The sequence below is a fragment of the Vipera ursinii genome (assembly GCF_947247035.1).
Source record: "Vipera ursinii genome assembly, chromosome: 7".
Classification (NCBI taxonomy): domain Eukaryota; kingdom Metazoa; phylum Chordata; class Lepidosauria; order Squamata; family Viperidae; genus Vipera; species Vipera ursinii.
Genome location: NC_139521.1, coordinates 65,920,903 through 65,942,909, shown reverse-complemented (window position 1 = coordinate 65,942,909; position 22,007 = coordinate 65,920,903). Strand labels below are relative to the sequence as shown.

The 22,007-nt window shown below is 39.0% G+C and overlaps 1 protein-coding gene across 1 annotated transcript in view; it reads left to right on the top strand.

Moving 5' to 3' along the window:
- Nucleotides 1–22,007, top strand: part of PTPN13 (protein tyrosine phosphatase non-receptor type 13) — a gene marked incomplete at its 5' end in the record, with an annotated part of 127,323 nt that overhangs the window by 16,526 nt on the left and 88,790 nt on the right. Inside the window, 6 exons of the mRNA XM_083367558.1 lie at nucleotides 115–180; nucleotides 1,966–2,151; nucleotides 7,253–7,346; nucleotides 11,641–12,195; nucleotides 18,460–18,555; nucleotides 20,838–20,940. Coding sequence (XP_083223684.1) covers nucleotides 115–180; nucleotides 1,966–2,151; nucleotides 7,253–7,346; nucleotides 11,641–12,195; nucleotides 18,460–18,555; nucleotides 20,838–20,940 — 1,100 coding nt within the window. The remainder of the gene's footprint in view (nucleotides 1–114; nucleotides 181–1,965; nucleotides 2,152–7,252; nucleotides 7,347–11,640; nucleotides 12,196–18,459; nucleotides 18,556–20,837; nucleotides 20,941–22,007) is intronic.

Below are 22,007 nucleotides of genomic sequence, written 5' to 3'. Positions count from 1 at the left end.
AACACTCTATTTTTTTTTGTCTTCTTCAGTTCTATCATAAATAAAATTCTTCTTAGAATGTTTCCTACAACATTAATTCCACTGGTATCATTTTGGCTGTGTTGTGTGTTGCAGGTCCACATTTATTCTCTTGGAATGACCCTTTATTGGGGAGCTGACTATGATGTTCCAGAAAGCCAGGTAAATAGTGGAAAAAATAATATGTTGTTGTTAGTTGCGAAGTCGTGTCCGACCCATCGCGACCCTATGGACAACGTTCCTCCAGGCCTTCCTGTATAATTAGTCCATAATACAGAAACTGCAGACCCAATAACATGTTACTAACTTAACTCATTCCCCCCCTGCCCCCGCTTTGACGCAAAGCAACAGATCAGATTACTAAAGAAAAAGCAGAAGGTGAAAGAACAATGATTAGCGTTTCTCTTGACCTCTTGAATAGAAATGGGAAAAACTGGTTCCAAATTGGGAGTTGTCAAGGAAAGAAAGAATAAGAGGAGAGGCTATCTTAAAAATTTATATGGCTGCCAAGGAACAAATAGATTGGAAAAATAGCTGTCTAGATAAGGAATAGATGACAGGGTATGCCATTAAGACAGTAGCCAGCCAGCCACGTCCAAGCTTGACAGTGAAATACAGTATCTAAATCTAAATACTGTACTTGCATAAAAATATTACAAGCTCATAAAAATATCAGGTAAGGATACACCCAGAAGAGTTTGAATGAGGAGAATATAAATGAATGTATGTATTGTGCTTTTCCAGCAGAAAACACAAAGATCAGCTAGTAAATCCAGAAAAAATATTATGCACTTCCCATGAGCATGGGAGTTGTCCTTTAATTGTAAACTCAATTTGCTACAGATGTCCAGGCTGTTTGCATCCTTACTTCTGATCCTCTTTTTATAATGTTTCTGTATTACGGCATAGTATATCTTAAGAAAAGCTCAGATTCACATATGTTTGTAGATACTTGGTTGATCCAATTGTCAAATGATAACTTTCATGGACAAATAGTTCAGCTAGAAAATATTCTAATTTCCTAATAGTAAGATCAGTTACCTATGGAATTTGTGAATTCTTTAAAGGATATGTTCAAAACCATTAGGGATATTTTCAGTTAGTTTCTTAGATGGAATAGCAGTTAAAACGGGTGGTTAAAAGGTTTCTTTCCACCGATTCTATGATTCTCCTGGTATATGATTTCAGAACTGTTGTAAAGTGGACCCTTGCTTTATTAGGACTTAAGAAAAGACTCAAGCATAGCCATTCAGCTAAGATTTTAGTTTTATGTATTTTAACTTGCTGTGTGTTATACGTTGCTGATCTTTATGAACCGCCAAGGCCCACTGAGGTGAACCTCAGATTAGTTTCTTAAAATAAATAATGATGTATTTTTGCAGCCAATCTATAGTAACCCTAGGGCCTAGTCCATCCTTATTTAATAGAATATAAATTACTGATTTTTGGATTTTAATCTCTTTAACAAAACTCTTAGTAATATACATAAATAGTGCTATTTCAGTGATTCATTGCAACAAAGATTGATTGATCATGTGCTATCAAATCACTGTTACACATCGGAGATGGTTAAGACAGAGTGTACATGTGGAATTATAAACAACTTAGGAGCTAGCTGAACAATGGAATCCATTACATAGGGTTAACACCTACGTAACATGTGTATGATGAAACTCACTGAATTTAAAGTTGTTAACTCTTTTTAAATACAACTTTCTGTTCTGTTGAGAATGGAGAGATGTTTCAAGACTCTCTTATACTAATTTGGTTGAGTCCTCCTTGGTCTGGTGTCTTCCAGATATATTGGACTAGATGAGGGAAATTGAAAATATACCTCGGCACAAAGTTTGGAAGGTTTCAGTGAAATGTGTGAAAGTGACAAAGACAATCAGACAAGGAGACAATAACTGGATTTTTTTTGTCATACGTGTGTTTTTTTAATATCAGCCAATCAAACTAGGAGATCATCTGAACAGCATTCTTCTTGGTATGTGTGAAGATGCTGTTTACGCTCGTGTATCTGTACGGACCGTTCTTGACGCCTGCAGTGCTCACATACGGAACAGCAACTGTGCACCTTCTTTCTCATATGTGAAACAGTTAGTCAAACTGGTTCTGGGGAGTTTACCGGGGGTAAGTGTTTACATTTCCTTCTATCACCTGGAATGGAGTCACTGAAAATAAAAATTCCTGTGCTTGTCATCACCATCATTTCTTGCTGGATAGCATGACACTTGGGCTTAAGTAGTTCCTAAAGCTGAGATTGGCAAAACACTATAAAAAATTCAGGACTTACTCACTGTCTCTTTGGTAAAAGCCTTGTTCCATGTCCTGATCATCCGTCAGTGTGGTGGAATGTAATCTCGATTCCCAGGAGGGAAAGGCTGCTTTCCAGAGGCAGCAAAGTTTGGAAAGTTTGGTCAACAGAAAGCTCAACTTTTCTTAGAATATATGTCAAGCGCAAAGAATCAGGACCACATGTTAAAGTCCAGTTAAGCTGATTTATTGCTCATGCCTACAGTATACACAGGAATCTAGTCAGCTAACAGTTAGCACTAAATGGGATAAGAATTAACAAAATTCAAGAGGGGCTGGACTTGGATGGCTTGTGCGAATGTAACAACTCCAGGCTGATTCCTCTTTTGACTCTGCCCCCAGGATCCTGATGACATTGCCAAAATCTTGCAAAATGGCAATAGCACTGAGATTTATATGCTGCTTCACAGTGCTTTACAGCCCTCTCTGAGGGGTTTATAGAGTCAGCATATTGCCCCCAGCAATCTGGCTCCTCATTTTACCAACCTTGGAAGGATGGAAGGCTGAGTCAACCTTGAGCTGGTGAGAATCGAACTGCTGACAGTCTGCAGAATTAGCCTGCAATACTGCATTCTAACCACTGCGCCACTACGGCTCTTGTAAAACTGTTAAAAGGTGGTAATGCTGTGAGAATTCAGCCATTTAAATCGATTTCGGTTCATCACACGGTCAGCCAGATGTTCAGACTACATTTGGCATTTTTGTCCACCTTTTGAGTCATTCCCAAGGACCTAGGATAGGGCAGATGTGGATGTTTGTAGGTGTTATAGATATTGTCCCAGGATGGAAGCTGTTTCCAGTAAAGCTGCCTTTTGCAGTTGACTGACGGTGAGTTTGTCAATGTTAATGATGTTCAAGTGGTGCCCCAAATGTTTTGTCACTGTACCGAAAGCACCTTTTGCTATGGTACTACCCTTGTTTTCTTTAGCCAGGTCTACTTGCCTTTTATTCTATTTGCAGGTCTTTATATTATTATTTTTATTACTACTGTTAATTTGCCTGCATCACTGCTTGGAATGACTTGTACTGAATCATTCTGAAAAGTTTGTCTTTCATTCTGAGGATGCTTGACGAAGAGACTTTAATTAGCAAACCATTAAGTTATTGTACAGACAGTGAGAACACTGCCAATTAAATTTGTAACCCCTTTCAAGAGCCAAGGCCAATAATTTCAATTAATATGAGCTAGTCAAAATTCTGACCAAGGTTCCCTTTTATTTATGTTGAGGAATCTGTCACATTCCATTAGTAGCTCTCGCTACTTTAATTTTTCTCAACTTCTTCTTGAATCTTGCGGTTATTAGCTCTTTTCTTTCTAATCATATGTTCTGCAAAGATGTGAGAATCTGGGAAAGAACTTTGTAGAACCTGCGATTAGAGTCCCACCTTTTAGATAAGGATTGTTCTTACAAGTTCTGGCTGTGAGTCACTGCTGTTCTGGACAACTGGTTTCTCACACCTTTCCAAATCACTCTGCCCCAGAGATTCATCTGCTCATGTTAGTCAACGGGATGTGTGGTTTAAGGAATGTCCCCCAAAATAACATTTTTCTATTAAGTTGATTGTAGTAGGAGAAGGACAGGCAGAGCTTGTGGGTAGAGTTAAGAGAGGAATCAGCCTGGAGTCGTTACATTTCCACAAGTGATCTAATCCAGTCCCTCTTGAATTCCACTTATCTAGCACCAGTTTAGTACTGGCCATTAGTTGATGAGATTCTTGTGTATAGGCATGGGAAATGAATCAGCTTAACCCGGAGCTTAATGTGTGGTCCTGATTCTTCGTGCCTGACATTAATAAAGCAAATAGCACTTGTATGTTTCTGTTATTGATTTAATTTGTTATATTAGACTTATGGCAGCAGTGCAACATAAAATCTTACTTACAATGCCCACAATAAAAAAAAGATTTACATAAATTAAGCAAAAGCCACGACACAGTGTCTATTACTAATAAAATAGCTAATAAAAGCCCATTTCAGATGGTGCAGTCTTTCTCCAAGACCATCCAGAAGAACGTAGTTTTTGCTATCTTCTGGAGGGCCCATCCCAAGGACATCAGACTAGCTTCTAGAGCAGTGGTTCCCAGCCTTTTCTATACTCCACAGCCCTAGAACGCTTTTGATACATTCTCGCACCCCTTACAAAAGTTCCAAATAATGACAACAAATTATGCATATACACTATAATTTTGAAACTTCTAAACCCAGGTTTTTGCACCCCCTGGAATATCGTCTTGGAACCCCTATTCTAGAGGGTGACTGTTCCAGGTTTTAGAAGCCAAAATTGAAAAGCTGTATGTAGCACAGCTTTTGTTCTATCTGTTGCACAAATAACTTCTACTAGGAGCATTTTTTTTCCACATAGCTAGGCTCTGATAGGAGAAGGCAGTCCTTTTCAGGGGTGTCAAACTCAATTTCATTGAGGGCCGCATCAGCATTGCAGTTGCCGTCAGAGGGCTGGCTGGGTGTGGCCAGGGTGGGCGCGGCCTACTGGGTGGGCGTGGCTGGAGTGTGTTTGGCCTACTGGGTGGGCATGGCCAGCTATACATCATTCATGTCAAGGGTGCCTTTGGGGGCCTGGGCAGGAGTGGGGCAGATCTGAGGGTCTCTGGCAGAAGGAGATGGGACCGAGGCAAGTGCCAAGGCGTGGTCCACTGGAGAAGCCTCACTGTTCCCCTCAGGCCATGTGGGGGGGGGGGGCTGGACGGTGGCACGGAGGTCAAATGCCCAGCCCAGTCCTCAAACATCCACAGCACTAAGCCCTGCCCCACTTCCCCAAGGGGGTGCCCAGCTGCACTTATTCCTCAAGGTTGCTGCTGTTGTGCTTGCTGTCCTTAGCCAGGTTGCTCATGATGGGTACGAGGGCAAAATCAAGAGGGAGTCCCACTTCCTCTCCATGTGAGGAGACCTGGCTTTGTATCCAAAGGTTCCTTAGCAATAGGATGGGAGACACCCCAGGATAGGCTAGGAGGAGGGGGCAAGGGGATGGTGAAAGGGCAGCAGGGAAGGACTAAGTCAGGACTTCCCTCAGACCCTTTCCTTCCTTCCTTCCTTCCTTCCTTCCTTCCTTCCTTCCTTCCTTCCTTCCTTCCTTCCTTCCTTCCTTCCTGTGGTGGGAAAATATTTGAGAGGAGGGAGGGAGAACAACAGGCAAGAAACGCAGCTGGTGAAGTGTCATCCTTTGTGAGGAAGGAAGAAAATGCAACATCGCCTGGAAGTGGCCAGCACATGGCCCTCGCCTACTTCACATATCCGGCTTGGTGGGCTCTGGGGGAGGGGATGCGATGAGCAGCATGAGAGCTGATGTTACCTGCGCAATGCTGCCCAGCCCCCAGCTTTCTGGGTTTTGGCAGGCAGCAGGGTGCTCTCCTCACAGTGCTGAGAGGCTGAGCCAGGTGGCATGAATCTGAAGAGAAGCGCAATGCTGCCCAGCCCCTAGCCTGCCCGAAGTAGGCAGGGCCATGTGCTGGCCACTTCCAGGCAATGGTGCATTTCTTCATTCCTCACAAAGGTTGATACCTCCCCAGCACACGTCCAGTGGGCGGGGCCGACACGGCAGGGGCTGGTCCCACGCTGTTTCCAGACGGCCTTGTGGAGCTAAGACTGAATGCGTTTCAGCATAGATGGCCACCACGAAATTGTACATTGGCTCCCAGCCAGCCTGGGCCAGGGCCAAGGCAGCGGGGGCCGTTCCCTCACTGTTTCCAGGATGGGTTCACAGGCCACATGAAACCACTTCGCGGGCCGGATCCGCCCCCCCTCCCGAGCCTTGTGTTTGACATGTCTGCTTTAGATGCTGGTCCTTTATAAGTCAAAAGCAGCACTTTGAATTATACCTGGAAACTCTTTCCAGAAGGTCTGTTTACATAATTAATCGGTTCTCACAGACCTGTTAATTGCTGCATAGCCCTTTCTTTAGATTTATATCTGCAAAAGTCACTGAAGATAAGTATCGTGTCTTTCAGTTGCACTGGAAATATGCATCTAATATGATAAGATAGCTGTATGTCTTACTTTCTGTTTGTTTAATTAGAAGATTAAAATTAACTTTAATTTAATTTCTAAATTAATGTAATTTGGAAAATTACACATTCCAAAGCCCAGTCATGGCTCTGGCTTTGTAACAGTAAAGTTACATTCTTTGAACATGCTATATAGAAGTGTATCATCTTGAGAGTTGACAAACGTTGTGTGCTTCCAGTATGCAACATTACCCTTCAGTTTGCTTCCTCAGTAGCAAATCTCAATTTTTGCTGCTTGATAATTCAGTCTTCATTTTAATTTAGGCTGTTTTCATTTCTTTTTTTTATTTTTTTTAATTAAAATTTTCTCAATTCAGAATAAAAGGCAGGCAGTGATTAAATAAATGAACAATAAATAAAAGATGTTAGCTCCAAGGTATATTCTTTGCCAGTTTGTTCATTTTTTTTAGATTTTTATATTTCTTCCGGAGATTCAGGACAGCTTACTTGGTGGTCTTCATTTTATCCTCAGTTCAGAACTGAAGAAGCTTCTTGGATGAGAGGCAAAACGTCTTCAAGGAAAAACAATGTCCAGTTGTCTTTTGAAAAAAGCATCTTTGGGACATAATTTAGGAAGGACTGCAAAAGGAAGGCAGACTGCGGCTAAGTTCACTTATTATGCTAAGCTACAAACCAGCTCACTGTGGTTAAAGCAAATCATAAGTCAGGAAAAATCCTGCTGTTGCACAAGCCATGATTAAAACATTCCATGGCTGACGCAGTGCACAAATCATAGATATGTGGATATGTGGACATTGAAGGATAGTTTTATTAGGCTACCTGAGTTTTAATCGTTTTAAGTTTCTACTTTCAGTGGATGGAAGAGGGTTTCTCTAGTGAGTTTATGCTAGTCTGACTTTTTTTAGCTCTTCATGTTCTGCCTTTTTTGCTGCAATAGGTAGACCAACTTCCTTGCACGGGGGAGAAAAAACTTCACACAGACAAGAGCCAGACCATTCGAGAGAGGCTGAGAGGAAAACGACTTCCCACAGGTAAAGGTTTATTTACAAAGAAGGCAACACTAATGGAATAGAAATATGGCTGATATTTAATCTTCCACCTCCCAGATTAGTCCCATAAAAGCAGCAGAGCTCCTCCTGATGTTACAACCAGCATAATAGATTCACAGGTTATCTCTTCACAGATGCTCCTAATAAATGGCCTGATGATAATGGTAACAATCTGAACATAAAGAAGGTAGAGGCCATGAGTTGTGAAGAATTGGCTATAAAACATCTTTTTTGTTTTTCAGGGAGATAACTTTGGGAACAAAATAGATAAGATATTTTTCTGATATCTTTTGTTGAGATAAAAGGGCCTGTGGGAAAGACGAGGTAACCTTTTCTTTCACAGTTAAAAAGGTAAAAGATTCCCCAGTCCACCCATGTCTGACTCTAGGGGGGGCAGGGCTTGTTGTGTTGGGTTCGATGATCAAAGAGACTCAGATTTCAAGCGTGCAATGACTTTATTAGGAGGAAAACGTGGCCCAGAATGGAGGAACAAAGGGTACCAGTCCACCTTTATACTTGGCCAGGTGAATACCTGGCCAATAGAGTTAAACCCCTGCTTCCCGCCGTCGGTTCAGCCAATCCTTTTAAATCTGGCTCTCCCGCCGAATGCTGTCCCTTTAAATCCTGCTTTCCCGCCGAATGCTGTTCCTGCCCGGAGCTGTCCAGCTCCGCACCTCCTTCAGTAGCTGTCACAGGTGTATGCTATGCTGCATACACTATAGGGCTCATCTCCATTTCTTAGACAAGGGAGCCATCATTGTCCGAAGATCCTTTCCATGGTCATGTGGCTGGAATGACTACACGCCAAAGGCGCATGGAATGCAGTTACCTTCCCACCGAAGTGTTGTCTCTTTATTTACATGCATTTACATGCTTTCGAACTGCTAGGTTGGCAGGAACTGGAGCAAGTAACGGGAACTCAGTCCGTCCTGTGGTACTTGGTCTCAAACTGCCAGCCTTCTGATCTACAAGCCTGATGTCTTAATTGCTCGCCTGCTGCACCTCCTTTTTCACAGTCATCTCCCAATTCTCCTCCCTCATTCCCAACTTGACTGTTGGCTGTGGAAAGGAAGCTTCCATTCACACTAGTGTTAGCTTTTTATCTGAGTGCGAGCAACTAAAGGGGAGGTTTTTTTTTAATCAAGCCCACTCCTCAAATTTCTGTTCTTTTGAGGAACTGAATTGCTTTCATCCACTTAACGTGTCATCTAATTTGACCTTAAGCTAATATAAGCGTTGAGTTTGATCTTAAGTTAATGCAAATGTTAAGCGTTTCACACTCTCTATTCCGTATTCCACCTGCTGGGATGAAAGGATGTCTCAGTCTTTAGCACATTCATTCATGCACAACCATTTCTGATATAATTGCACATATTTATGTATGTTTGGCATGAGATGCGTTACATACACACACACACACACACACAACTCTAATGTAATTTGTTTTCTATCACACTGTTAGAGGCACATATGCTTTTTAAATAAATGACAGTTTTTTTTCTCTTTATTATGGTATATTGTAAGAAAGTGGGAAGGACACATGTTTGGCCTAGGACAGGGTTAGGCAACCTTGGCTCTTTTATGACTCGTGGACTTCAACTCCCAGAATTCCTGAGCCAGCATGGCCTAGGCCCCTGGCCTAGGATTTTGCCCTAGGAGTAGCCACAACTTTTGGAGGCAATTCTTTCCACTGATTAATTGTTCTAACTATCAGGAAATTTATCCTTAATTCTAGTTTGCTTTTCTCCTTGATTAGTTTCCATCCATTGCTTCTCGTCCTGCCTTCAGGTGCTTTGGAGAATAGGTTGCCCCCCCTCTTCTTGGTGACAACCCCCTTAGATATTGGAACACAGCTATCAGATAACCCCTCGTCCTTTTTTCATTAAACTAGACATACCCAATTGTCTATAATTAAATTAATTGTAGCCATGGGAAATCTAGACAGCACACTAAAAAGCAGAGACATCACCCTGCCAACAAAAATGGGTATAGTCAAGGCTATGGTCTTCCCAGTTGCAATGTATGGCTGTGAAAGTTGGACCATAAGAAAGGCTGAGCGCCAAAGAATTGAGGCCTTTGAACTATGGTGCTGGAGAAGACTCCTGCGAGTCCCTTGGACTGCAAGGCGATCAAACCAGTCAGTCCTAGAGAGATCAACCCTGACTGCTCTTTAGAAGGCCAGATCCTGAAGCTAAAACTCAAATACTTTGGCCACCTAATGAGAAGGAAGGACTCACTGGAGAAGAGCCTAATGCTGGGAAAGATTGAGGGCAATAGAAAAAGGGGATGACAGAGAATGAGGTGGCTGGATGGAATCACTGAAGCAGTAGGCGTGAGCTTAAATGGACTCCATAAGATGGTAGAGGACAGGAAGGCCTGGAGGAACGTTGTCCATGGGGTTGCGATGGGTCGGACACGACTTTGCAACTAACAACAACAACAAATTAATTGTACATCTTTAAATTTAAAAAAATGTAATTGAAGTTACTATTAAAGTCGTATGATATCTGATTTTATTGTAATTCAATGACTTAAATCAATGTTTAAATATATTATTACTTAATTATATAATCAAATTATTTACTAATATATAATAAAATCTTATGAGGTATGCTACAAATACATCCCTACAAACCAGAATTTTGAAAACTAATGTTAACTTGAACTGAAAAAAATGAATGGTAATTACCTGAAAAAATGAGGTATCCCAATTAATAAAAAGAAAGAAAGAACATGGAAAGTAGGTAAACAATTCTAGAGCTTTTTCAACTCCACTCTTTTGCAATGTACAGTATGTTGTTGCTACTCCATTCTTATTCATTTGTAAACCACCCAGAACCATTTAAATGAGATGGTTGATGCAGAAATTCAATGAGTTTATCTTTGGTGTAGCGTCATGGAGATTCTTTTTTTTCTTTTTTCCCCCTAAAACAGCTGTTGTGTTCATTTTTAGCATGGCAAAACCAAGTTATTAAGAATAGCTTTTGCTGTTTTCTTGAATGTTTAGTGTCATCTTCCTTTACAGGCTAATTTAAGATCCACGCTGTCATAGCTTCTACTGCCCAAATCCTCAATAGCCATTTGATAATGTTTTCTTTTTTATCTTGAGGTTTCCTCCTGAATTTTTAGTAATGTGAATCCTCACCCTAAAGCTACATAAAAGGGAAATAAAACAAATTTGCTAACCTACACATATCACCTATATATTCATATTTTATATATTAATTTGGATCATCTATCATCTATCTATCTATCTATCTATCTATCTATCTATCTATCTATCTATCTATCTATCTATCTATCTTGAATAATAATGTAATTAGTTTTTAAGAGAAATTAAAATGGCGTGTCCTAGATCAGTCTTTCTCAAACTTGGCAATTCTTAAGAAGTGTGGAGTTCAGCTTCCAATATTCCCTACCCAGCATGTTTTTTTTTCTGAAGAAAATAAAAAAAAATCAATATAAACAATTTCATGAGCTGAAAGTGAAAAATTTTGAAACATTACCAGAGAAAAGCTTGATGATGTCCATTAATTTCATTGTGACTGGTTGAATGAAATTAATATGAGATTGGTTGTTGTTAACATGTAATGTGATTTATTAAGGGTTAGAGAACAGCCTCAGCTGTTGATGGGTTTCCCAGTTGACACTTTGTCAATAAAAGCTATATTTATCTCTTGGACAGAATTGAATTATGTCCTTCTAATGTATCCTTTGACTCTTTCTTATTTGGTGCAATATGAAAATTAGCAGTTTCTATTTCTCTGAAACACTGCTTATTATGAAGGAGCCATCAGAATGAGATTAAAGATACCAAGTGCTATGTGGTACTGCTTGAATAAATTCAAATGTTGTGAGCTGGTCTGTTTAAGCACTTTGTGGAGATACTTTAATGTTGACATACAGAATGACCAAGAAGCAAAGCAAAGAAAGTTGAGTTGGTCCACAGATTGTTGGAAGGAAGGGAAGGAAGGAAGGATTTAGCTTTTTTTTTTTTTGAAAACCTGTATTCTTCAGGATAAAAAATGGCATACTGTAGTTCAAGAGAATATTATTTAAGATGTTATAGTTGATAAGAAGCAATGTGATTTCTTTTGAATGCACAGAATTATTTTCATTGGTTTGATATTCAGCTGATCATTAGAACCTAACCAAATAAACCCACCCTAACTTTAAAAGAGTTTATATCCAATCCAATTCTTCTAGAAAACTTGACAATTAGGAAGGGTTCAACTACATCCATATCCAAGAGAGATTTTTCTCATTCTCATTCCAGGAAGAATGACTGATGCAGCAGCTGGTTACCAGGCCCCATTTTCTCAACAAACTATGCTTAACAAAGGGCTTAGTAAGTCATTGGAGTTCCTGTCAATCAGTGACTCACGAGGTGAAAAGAAGTTTTCTCAAAATATTGTCTCTGATTACAATTCTGGCCATGAAGACACTACAGATACTTGCTGTCCTTACCTATTCAGAGCTTCCAACCTGGAAAAGAAAGCCAACAGTGATCCCAAACGCAAAGTATGGGCTTCTTCCTCTGATCTGTTGTGCACAACTCACAAAGTCACAGAGGGAGACTATGTCACAGATTCTCATAAGCACCATCATCAAGGCGGAACCATTCCAGGGCGGACTTCAGGAGCTCTCAAAAACAAAGAAAGCAGATATTCTGATGGGAGCATAGCCCTGGATATATTTGGCCCTCAAAAACTTGACCAAGTGCTTCATGTATCAGAGACCTCAACATCAGCAGCCTTATTATGTGCCTTTGACAGGATCAAAGAGAAGCAGAAGAAATTGCAGTTGCTGAGAGAAGCCATGAATGTAGAAGGTCAGTAGATTTTTCTACGTATTATATTTGACATGTGACAACCTTCACATTGTCAAAATAATATATGTTTGTGTGAGAGAGACATTTCCTATTTTGCAAATTTGGTACTGAACTAGTTTCTGGGCTCATCTCTGTTTCTTAGCCAAGGGAGGCAGCGTTGTCCAAATGGTCATCTGGCCAGCATGGCCTTCCCACCAAAGTTTATGATCCTCTCACTAAAGTGGCACCTATTTGCCTACTCACATTTGCATGCTTTTGAATTGCTAGGTGGGCAGGAAGTGGGACAAGTAACAGGAACTCACCCCATTGTACAGTGCTCGCGTCTCGAACCCGGGGTGTTAGCTTTCCAGTTGAGGAGCTCAATGTCTTTAACCACTGAGACATTGTACTCCCTTAGTGGAAGGTATATAAGAAAAAAAATTAAAAAAACAGTTTATAGACTACATGAATCCAACAGGTGTTACCACACTTGTTATATTCTGTTTGCCCTGGAATTTATGATACATGATTCCTTAAATCTTTCAGCTTTGTCAATTAGCTTAAGTATGATCCTGCAGAGGTTTCCAGATTGCAGTTCCTGTTAGACAAACTAGGAAGGTCTACACAGTATGGTGAGATTTCAACTCCCCACCTCCATGAATTACTACACGTTGCAGCAATCTTAAGTTAAATATACCTAGGTTTAGATATAATGTAGTTGAAAGACCATTTGCAAGCATTGTGTTCAGTGCCTTGATAACTTGGGGAGTGTGTGCAGAAACTTGGCTAGCATGAACAAAAGTTTAGCTCTTGACATTGACACTGGAATCTCAGTAGAACTTCATCTAAATTCAAATGCAGAAAATAACAGTTTTCCCCAGCTGATAATTCAACCAAAGAAATGAAGAATAGTTTTCCAAGAACACAAAAGCTCAAATAAGTAGGTATATTGTAGAATATATGTGAAACTGTCAGAAAAGCAAGTACTGTGTATCAAATACAAGTTCTGTTTATAATAAAAGTAATACTCAAAATTCTTGTGCCCAAAGAACAAAAAAAAGGCTAAAAATGTTCTTTTGGGGGTAGGGGGCCTAGTTCCAGCCATTTCCCGGATAGATTTTTTTATTAGGCCACATTGGCGTCTAGTCATGCCGGCCACATGACCACGGAGACGTCCTTGGACAAGCGCTGGCTCTTCGGCTTTGAAACGGAGATGAGCACCGGCCCCTAGAGTCGGAAACGACTAGCACGCATGTACGGGGGAACCTTTACCTTTTACCTAATTCCAAATAATGAAATTATTTCTTGTCATTCTGATATCAGGGGTCTAATAGTAAAAGTGCAATTAGTTTTACAACTACCTAAACTTTATTTAAAACAACAGCAACCCTAACCTTAATCCAACAATAATTTCTGCTACAGCATTCCTACCAATAAAAATAAAATTGGCCTGTATTGTTTCACAGATGGAGGCCAAAGCACAATTGTTCAAGTGAAACAAAATCCAAGTATTTTTATTCTTTAAATTTTGAGACATTTGGAAAGGAAGGAATAATTCTGGTCAGTTTTGGCTCTTGACTCTTGGAGGTGATGATTTTGCTAGTATCAGTCATTCATCCTGGAACTCTGTGCATTGCATTATTTTGTGTTATTTTCTTTATAAAGACTTCAGAGTGCATTTTAAAAGGCAAAAAAGTTTTTTTTATTTATTAAATTTATGTTGCTATGTTAGTAAACTAAGCATAAGAGTTGCTCTGTCTTTATATGCACACACAAACACATCGCATTCATGCAGTAACAACAACAAACAACAACAACAACAACAACAACAACAACAACAATAATAATAATAATAATAATAATAATAATAATAATAATAAAGTTGGAAGGGATCTTGGAGGTCATCTAGTCCAACCCCCTGCTCAGGCAGGAAACCCTATATCATTTCAGACAAATGGCTGTCCAATCTCTTTTTATAAAAACTTCCAGTGTTGGAGCATTCACAGCTTCTGGAAGCAGGTTGTTCCATTGATTAATTGTTCTAACTGTCAGGAAGTTTCTCCTTAGTTCTAGGTTGCTTCTCTCTGGTTAGTTTCCATCCGTTGCTTCTTGTCCTGCCTTCAGGTGCTTTGGAGAATAGCTTGACTCCCTCTTCTTGGTGGCAGCCCCTGAGATATTGGAACACTGCTATCATGTCCCCCTCATCCTTCTCTTCATTAAACTAGACATACCCAATTCCAGCAACCGTTCCTTATACAGTATGTTTTAGCCTCCAGTCCCCTGATCATCTTTGCTGCTCTTCTCTGTACTGTATTTCCCGTATTAACTTATTTGTTCTGTAAAGACATCAGCACCAGGGTTATGTAATAATTTCATGATTGATAACAATTACTTTCTGGAACTATACTTGATCGAGGGTGTGAAAATGGGTCCAGATATACATGTACAAACCTCTTTTAGAGCTTTCATACGTTTGTTAAGGAGCACTGCCTGGGAATATGGTGGAGAGAGAATAAAGGTAGAGGTAAAGGTTTGCCCTGTCCAGCCATGTTGGACTCGTAAGGGGCAGTGCTCATCTCCATTTCTTACCCAATGGAGCCAGCATTGTCCGAAGACACTTCCGTGGTCAGCATGAGTATATCCCAAGTCACAGTGAACACTGTTACCTTCCCACTGAAGTGGCACCTATTTGTCTACTCTCATTTGCACGTTTTTAAACTGCTAGGTTGATTGAATGATATAAGAATCTGGATACTGGTCAAATTAGCCACTTAACAAACCAAAAAGCAACACCTTAAAGCCGGAAATCAAAAGTGTAATAATTATCCTGTTCTATAATACTTCTAGGGATGCGGTGGCTCAGTGGGTTAGGACGCTGAGCTTGTCGATCAGAAGGTCGGCAGTTTGGCGGGCCGAGTCCCGAGTGCCGCGTAACAGAGTGAGCACCTGTTACTCGTCCCAGCTTCTGCCAACCTAGCAGTTCGAAAGCACGTAAAAATTCAAGTAGAAAAATAGGGACCACTACGGTGGGAAGGTAACAGCATTCCGTGCGCCTTTGGCGTCTAGTCATGCTGGCCACATGACCACGGAGACGTCCTCGGACAAGCGCTGGCTCTTCGGCTTTGAAATGGAGATGAGCACCGGCCCCTAGAGTCAGAAATGACTAGCACGCATGTGCCGGGGAACCTTTACCTTTACCTTTTATAATACTTCTGTTCTATAAGGTTATCATTTGCAATTGGCTCTCTAAGGTAGAGAGCTACCTCAGAATCTAAATTCAACCTGCAGACATTCAGAATTGATCATGTTTTCACTGATTAACTTAACCTTGGTATCTGCAATGACTTTCTTCCAAAATTCTATGCTTATCTGCAACCACATGCCTCTCAGGTTGACCATCCCATGCTCTGATGAATGAATACATAAATAAAACTTGATGAGTGTGGCTTGTTTCCATTGTCTATCTTTGTTTGGGGATTATAGATAGCTCTTGATGTTCCCACAGTTAAGTCAATTCTGTAACATCACCATCTGCTTTGTATCATGAGAATAATTTGGTACACATTGGATGCTAGATCCAGGATTTACCTAAACAGGATGCTGAAGTTATTACTGTGCTAATTACCTCTTCCTAGTCTTTCATGCTAGCTTCACAATGCCCAATTACATCTCTAATTGCTGTCTTTCTATATAAAAATAATGCATAGTTAAACTTATAACATTATTATAATTATGTCTCTGCAGCAGGGAATTAAAAAACAACAACTATTACTATTTTAGTTAGGCTAACCATTTCTTCGCCAATAATTTAAATGTTTTAATTCTGTTTTATTTTAGAAGAGAAACTCTCGGTTTCACAACACGTTTGTGGTTTTGTGGATAAGCAAATCTGACCCTATATGCAAAAGATATTGCTTACCAAGCAACATTTTTCTCATTAAATCCAGTGGTTATTAGATCTGATTTAATGTGGTTTGGGCAGCTGTAAAACTTTAAGACTTGGAATGTAGTATATTGCTTACTGAATAAGCTAGCAGCACTGGAGGCTGTTGCTTCAGAAGGATTAGGGTTGAGAGAAGAGAAGCACATTTTTTTCCTCGGTCAACCCTTCCTAATTCCACATGTCAGAAAATTTATATGATTTTGGCCCAGTTATAATATGACATTTCCCATTAGAATGGATTTTTATAATATTTTAAATAACTTTATGACATTTAAAAATAACACCATTAATAATGTTTTTATGAACACATTTTTCTTCTTCCAGAATGTAAAAAAAATGATTTAAAGCTTCATTAAACTGTATTTATCTTAGCTATAAAAGAAATACATCCAAATTACAGTCAAAAGGAACCATCCTTCACATTCGTTAGACCTGGATTGCCAGTGCCCTGAATACTAAACAGGTCTAGGTTTCTGCCAGCTTTCTCTTCCTCAAACGATAAATTCTCCATCCGTTTAGTAATTTGATGACTGGTCATCATGAAGTGAAGAAAATCTTCATACAATGTCATGAAGACCCAGATAATTTGAGGAATAGATATGCATCCTAGTCCTAGTCAACAATGCCAATTTAACGTATCTTGTTTTCCACTGTAATCTGTAGTGGGGGAATCTCTTTAGTCAGGACATTTTGCCAAAATGTGTGCTTTTAGGCAGGGGAGGGGGGGAAGAAGAAGCATGAAATGAATTAATGATTTATGCTGGGGTAAATGAATACTGAAAATCCTTGTTTTCTTTTATTCAGATTTTGTTTTTATTATCTTGCATATGTTGAAATGAAAACCAAGCTTTAAAAAATGTACATTCTCTTTTTTTAAAAAAAGGAAAAGAGTGATTAGAGCTTTTTGGGGGGGGGGACTGAGGATCCAGATGGATTTGAAATGAGATTTTGGAATTAATTACAAGAATCCCTCCCATGGGAAAATGCTTTTGTTTTGAATTCTTAAAAGTAACATAATAAGATTTTAAAAATTGGACATTGAAGAGAAGTAGAAGAATTAAATAATACTTAATTTGGACATATTGAAGGATAGCTTTAAGAGAGCTAGATAGACTTTTTAAGAGATGTTATAGAATAGGAATAAGTTTTACCAGACAAGATTGAAAATGGTTTTAAAAATGACTTGCTAGAAGAATGACATACAAAATAAACTGGGTAATGTTTTAATAATTAATATACAAATAACAAAACAAGAAAGTGACCTGGATAATTTTCATATTCACATTTTGTATATGATTTGCAAGAGAGGCTTGTTAAAACTTTGAGGAATTTTGTGAGAAGAAAATTTTTTTGAAAAGAAATGAAGTTCTAAGACATTATTTGAAGGGAATAGAAATCAAGATTGTTAGAAGTAAAAGGAAGGAATATAAAGTTGGTTTATTTGATCAAGCTTGAAATATACATTTTATTATCTCTGGTCACCCTTAATGTACTTTTGCTGATACCAGGACTGAAATGACAAGGCTTTAAGTGTTTGTTTATAAATAAGAGATGGAATATGAGAAAAATAAATCATTGGCTGTATTTTAAGATAAATTTATAACCCACTAAAATTGTTTATACTTGTTGCAATGAAGGTGAAAATAATTTCTTTATATATTTATTTTTATTTACTATATTTTTCTATTTTTTGAACATCTTTTTTTTCTTTTTAGTTGTTTCAATTGTAATTTTAAATAAAATTACTATACAAAGAAAGTGAGAGAAGGGATAAATGTTTTTGCACAGAGTCTTTTCATTACTTACTTATTTCTAAGTACCTTTGCACCTAGAATTCTAGTTCTAATCAGGTTTGCATTGTCAGTTCCTAAGGATTCTGAAAATTGACTAACTTTATAGGTAGTCAGCCTATCTCAGAAATTATTCTTTTACAGGAAAAATAATATTAAAAACTTACATGAAAGACACTCAATACTTTAGCAAATGATTGAAATTATGATTTGCCCTTACAAACATAATGTTAAGGATACCAATTTGGGCCAATATTCCTTCCTAGTTTTCTTTTTGTTTGAGTAGATAATCTTTCATCCAAAACATATCTAGTGAAATGCAGATATTGTTATGAAAAGGTCACTTTGGTTTAGGAAATATTTCCATTTTGGACAGTGCATTATAACCCATGGAATCCAGAAGCAGTTTTCAACACACTAATAATGGGATGTACAATGCAACCCTCTACCTACCAGGAAACAATTATGCACCCCTATTGCTGAAGAAGTCAATAACTGCCTTAAACCCTGGATAAACTTTGTTCTCTTCTGTTTCTTTATAATTATTTTCAGAGCACGTACGAAAATATAAATCTTACCATAGTGATGTATGCAGCACTGACAGTGAGGGCCCATCATTCATTTCTTCCGAGACAGATTTTAGACAAGGTAAGAATTATGTGGTAATTGGCCTTCAGTTGGTGGACTATCTGTGCTAGAAATGATGCTCCATTGTCATTGGTGATGCTGACGGTATTATTTTATTTTTTCATTTCTCAAGGTGGGTTTTCCATGGTTGCTGCTTAAGAATGGATGTATATAGATAGTACTCGTACTTAGGCAGAGGAAAAAAATTAAAATAGTTCTTTGGTTTTTCTCAAGTTTTGGGAGGGTGGTAGCCATGCTTAGCAATTTTGGGAATCTGGGGTTGGCAGTGGACTGAATGATAAAACAAATGTGAGGCTCTATTGTTATTATCTTATTTTTATACTGCCATTTCTTCTGCACAAGGCCAGAGCAATTTGCAAGAAAGGAGTACAAGTAATGTTAAATAAAATCATCAGGATAAAATTAAAAATTCTTAAAAATTATAAATACAAAAAATACAAGTGTAATTTAGAAGAATATGTCAGCAGGAAATCTAAAATATAATCTGGTCCTTAAATTGACTGGTATCCTATAAATCTCTGGGCAGATGAAAGTGAAGTTGCTGGGCACCTTTCTCCTGAAGTGCTGGCATTGAGAAAGCTTTCCCAAGTGATCTTACCTGCATGTACTGGAGGATAATGTTTTATATCCTAAGGCTCTAGCACTATGTAGACAAATGTGAACTACTTTAACTTGCACCTGGTATCTCACAAGCAGACAGTCCAATGCTTTCAGTCGTGTAGCCACCTCACTTCACAGAAGACCAGTTGCGTTCTGCCCACACTGCTCCTTGTGGGTCACTTTCAAGGGCTGCATCCTGCAGAGTGCATTGCTGTTCTGATCCTGAAGGTTAGATCATGGATTACTGAGGCTACAGGTAGAATCATGAGCATCACCAGTTATAAAATTCCCATCTACTAGAGCACTGTGTCTTAATCTTAGCAACTTTAAGGTTGTGTGAACTTCGACTCTCAGAATTCCCAGCCAGCATGCTGAAAAGAAACACTGTATTAGAGGACAGAATGGTGAAATTGCCCTCTGTTGCCATCTCCCGCAATTAGGATGCTTTCTGTTATCACTTTTTTTTGTCCATGTCAAATAGATAGATATCCCTTCAAATGAAAGGTTGGGTGCAACTGTAATGTATTGGGCCTGTGTTTACTTGAACTGTACCATGTGTCTTGATTGCTGTTTGAAATTGCTTAATTAGGGAGTTGAGTAATGGTCGCTGGCTCCTCAGACAAGCAGTTTCCAGGATCACCATTGGTTAGCTCTAGGGTGGAAATAGGCTCCTTCAAACCTATTGGCCGCCGTCTAGTGGCCAGCAGTATAAATAGCTGCGTAGAAGCCTTGGTTAACAGTTCAGTTCCTGCATTCAATAAAGCATGTTCCTGCCTGAACTCTCTCGCCCCGTCTCCTGCTTGCAACAAAGAACCCAGTACACCACACAACTATTTTGTTTTCTAAGAATATCTATACATTCTATAGTATGTATCCCCAGAATATTCATTGATTCTGGAAGCTGGCCTTTTGAACCATGACCATTTCCCTATCTTTCCGTTTAATTGAAAGAAATGGAATAAAATAAAAATTACGAAAACGCAAAAGTTGTTGGTGCCAAAAAAGATATCCATGGGTATTTTGATGGGCTCGAGTGCAATGTTACCAATCTCTACTGGGTACTATAGCTATTATTGGACAAAATTCTTGTAAATGTGCTGCAGAGATTCTCAAAAGATTGAACTCTGTTTCCTTATTACTCTTTGCCTAGAATGTTTTTTTTTCCCCAGAGATGCTTTTTTCATGAGGCAACTGGACTTCTCATCCGAGAAGCTTCTTCAGCTCTGACTGGATGGTAGGGAATGGAAAGAGCTGAAGAAGCTTCTTGGATGAGAAGCGAAACGTCTTCAAAGAAAAAACAAGAAAGTCCAGATGCCTCGTGAAAAAAGCATCTTTGGGATAACTATGACCTAGGTGACTGAGAATCTCCATAGACATTTTTTTTGTTATTGTTGTTGTTTCTTGAGATAAACAGTGCCCCATCTGGAAGTGCAGTTAGCACATAGTTCAGTGTTACTTGGTTAATAAAGCTTCTGTTTCTATGGAAAAAGATGGAACATTTCTAAGAAACATTGAGGGCCACCAGATATTTTTTGATCTTGCCACTGTGGACACAACAATGTGTGTGGGCCTTTCAGAAGCAACTTTTTTTTTAATCAAATATTATTTCACGAATATTTTATGTGCCAATAAAACATCTTCATCCAGCCTTAAATGATGAATTTTCTTGTTTCTTCTTCAAGTGCCAGTGAGGAGGTATGAAGCTCTAAAAGATGGATCCAGTGGTTCCTCCTTAAGAATAGATGATACCTCTTCATCAGGTCAAAAACAAGGACAAAGATCAAGGTAAAAAAACAAAAAAAACCTCAGAGTTAAAATGTTAACAGTTCCTCTTCAGAACTACAGGTATGGTTCATAATTGAATGACTTTGTATAAATAACCAAATGCTTTGAAAAAAGCTACTTAGATATTTATCCAAAAGAAAGATGATCCCCTCTCAAAACAAGGTGGATTTAAGCCAATCAAAAGTCGTGCACATCACTCACTTCCTCTAGCTAATCATCCCAATTTTTTCAACTCCAGCTGAAGCCAATTCTGAAAACTCTCCCTTCCGCCACAATGCACAAATGTTAGCAAATTCTTGTTTCAATTCCTAGTATACCCAACTAGGTGACCCTCTTATGAATCCAAGGGAAAATACTAATGGGCAGTGTGAATGGCATTGATGCATCAATGACATAATAATAATAATAATAATAATAATAATAATAATAATAATAATAATAATAATAATAATAATAATAATAATAATAATAAAAGTTGGAAGGGACCTTGGAGGTCATCTAGTCCAACCCCCTGCTCAGGCAGGAAACCTTATACCATTTCAGGCAAATGGCTGTCCAGTCTCTTCTTAAAAACCTCCAGTGTTGGAACATTCACCAAGGCAAATTTCTATACAGTCATCGGATAAGAGTCATGAGGGGTATCCATATAGGCTTCAAGCAAGTCCAGTTTGCATTCCTAATATTTAAGACTGATTTCAGATTTTGCTTGTTATAGAACAGAGAGCAAGCAGAAGGACCCAGCCTTTTCTATTATGCAGTTTCTGTAACGCAGAACTTTCAATGCTTCTTCCTATCCAGTCTTTAATTGAAAATACATTATATGTCACGGGTGTCAAACTCGTCACGTGATGTGTCGCGACGTATCGCAACTCTTTTTGCATTGCCGGCAGTGGGGTGGGCGTGGCTTCGGTATGATGAAACCGGTCCGCGGGCCGGCAGTTTGACACCCCTGTTATATGTTATTGCCTATGAGAGAGATGCAAATAGTTTGCTTTGGGCACTAAAGAGAAAGAAGAAAAAGCAGGCGCCAGAATGCGATTGGACTAGGATTAAGAGATGCCAGTTCA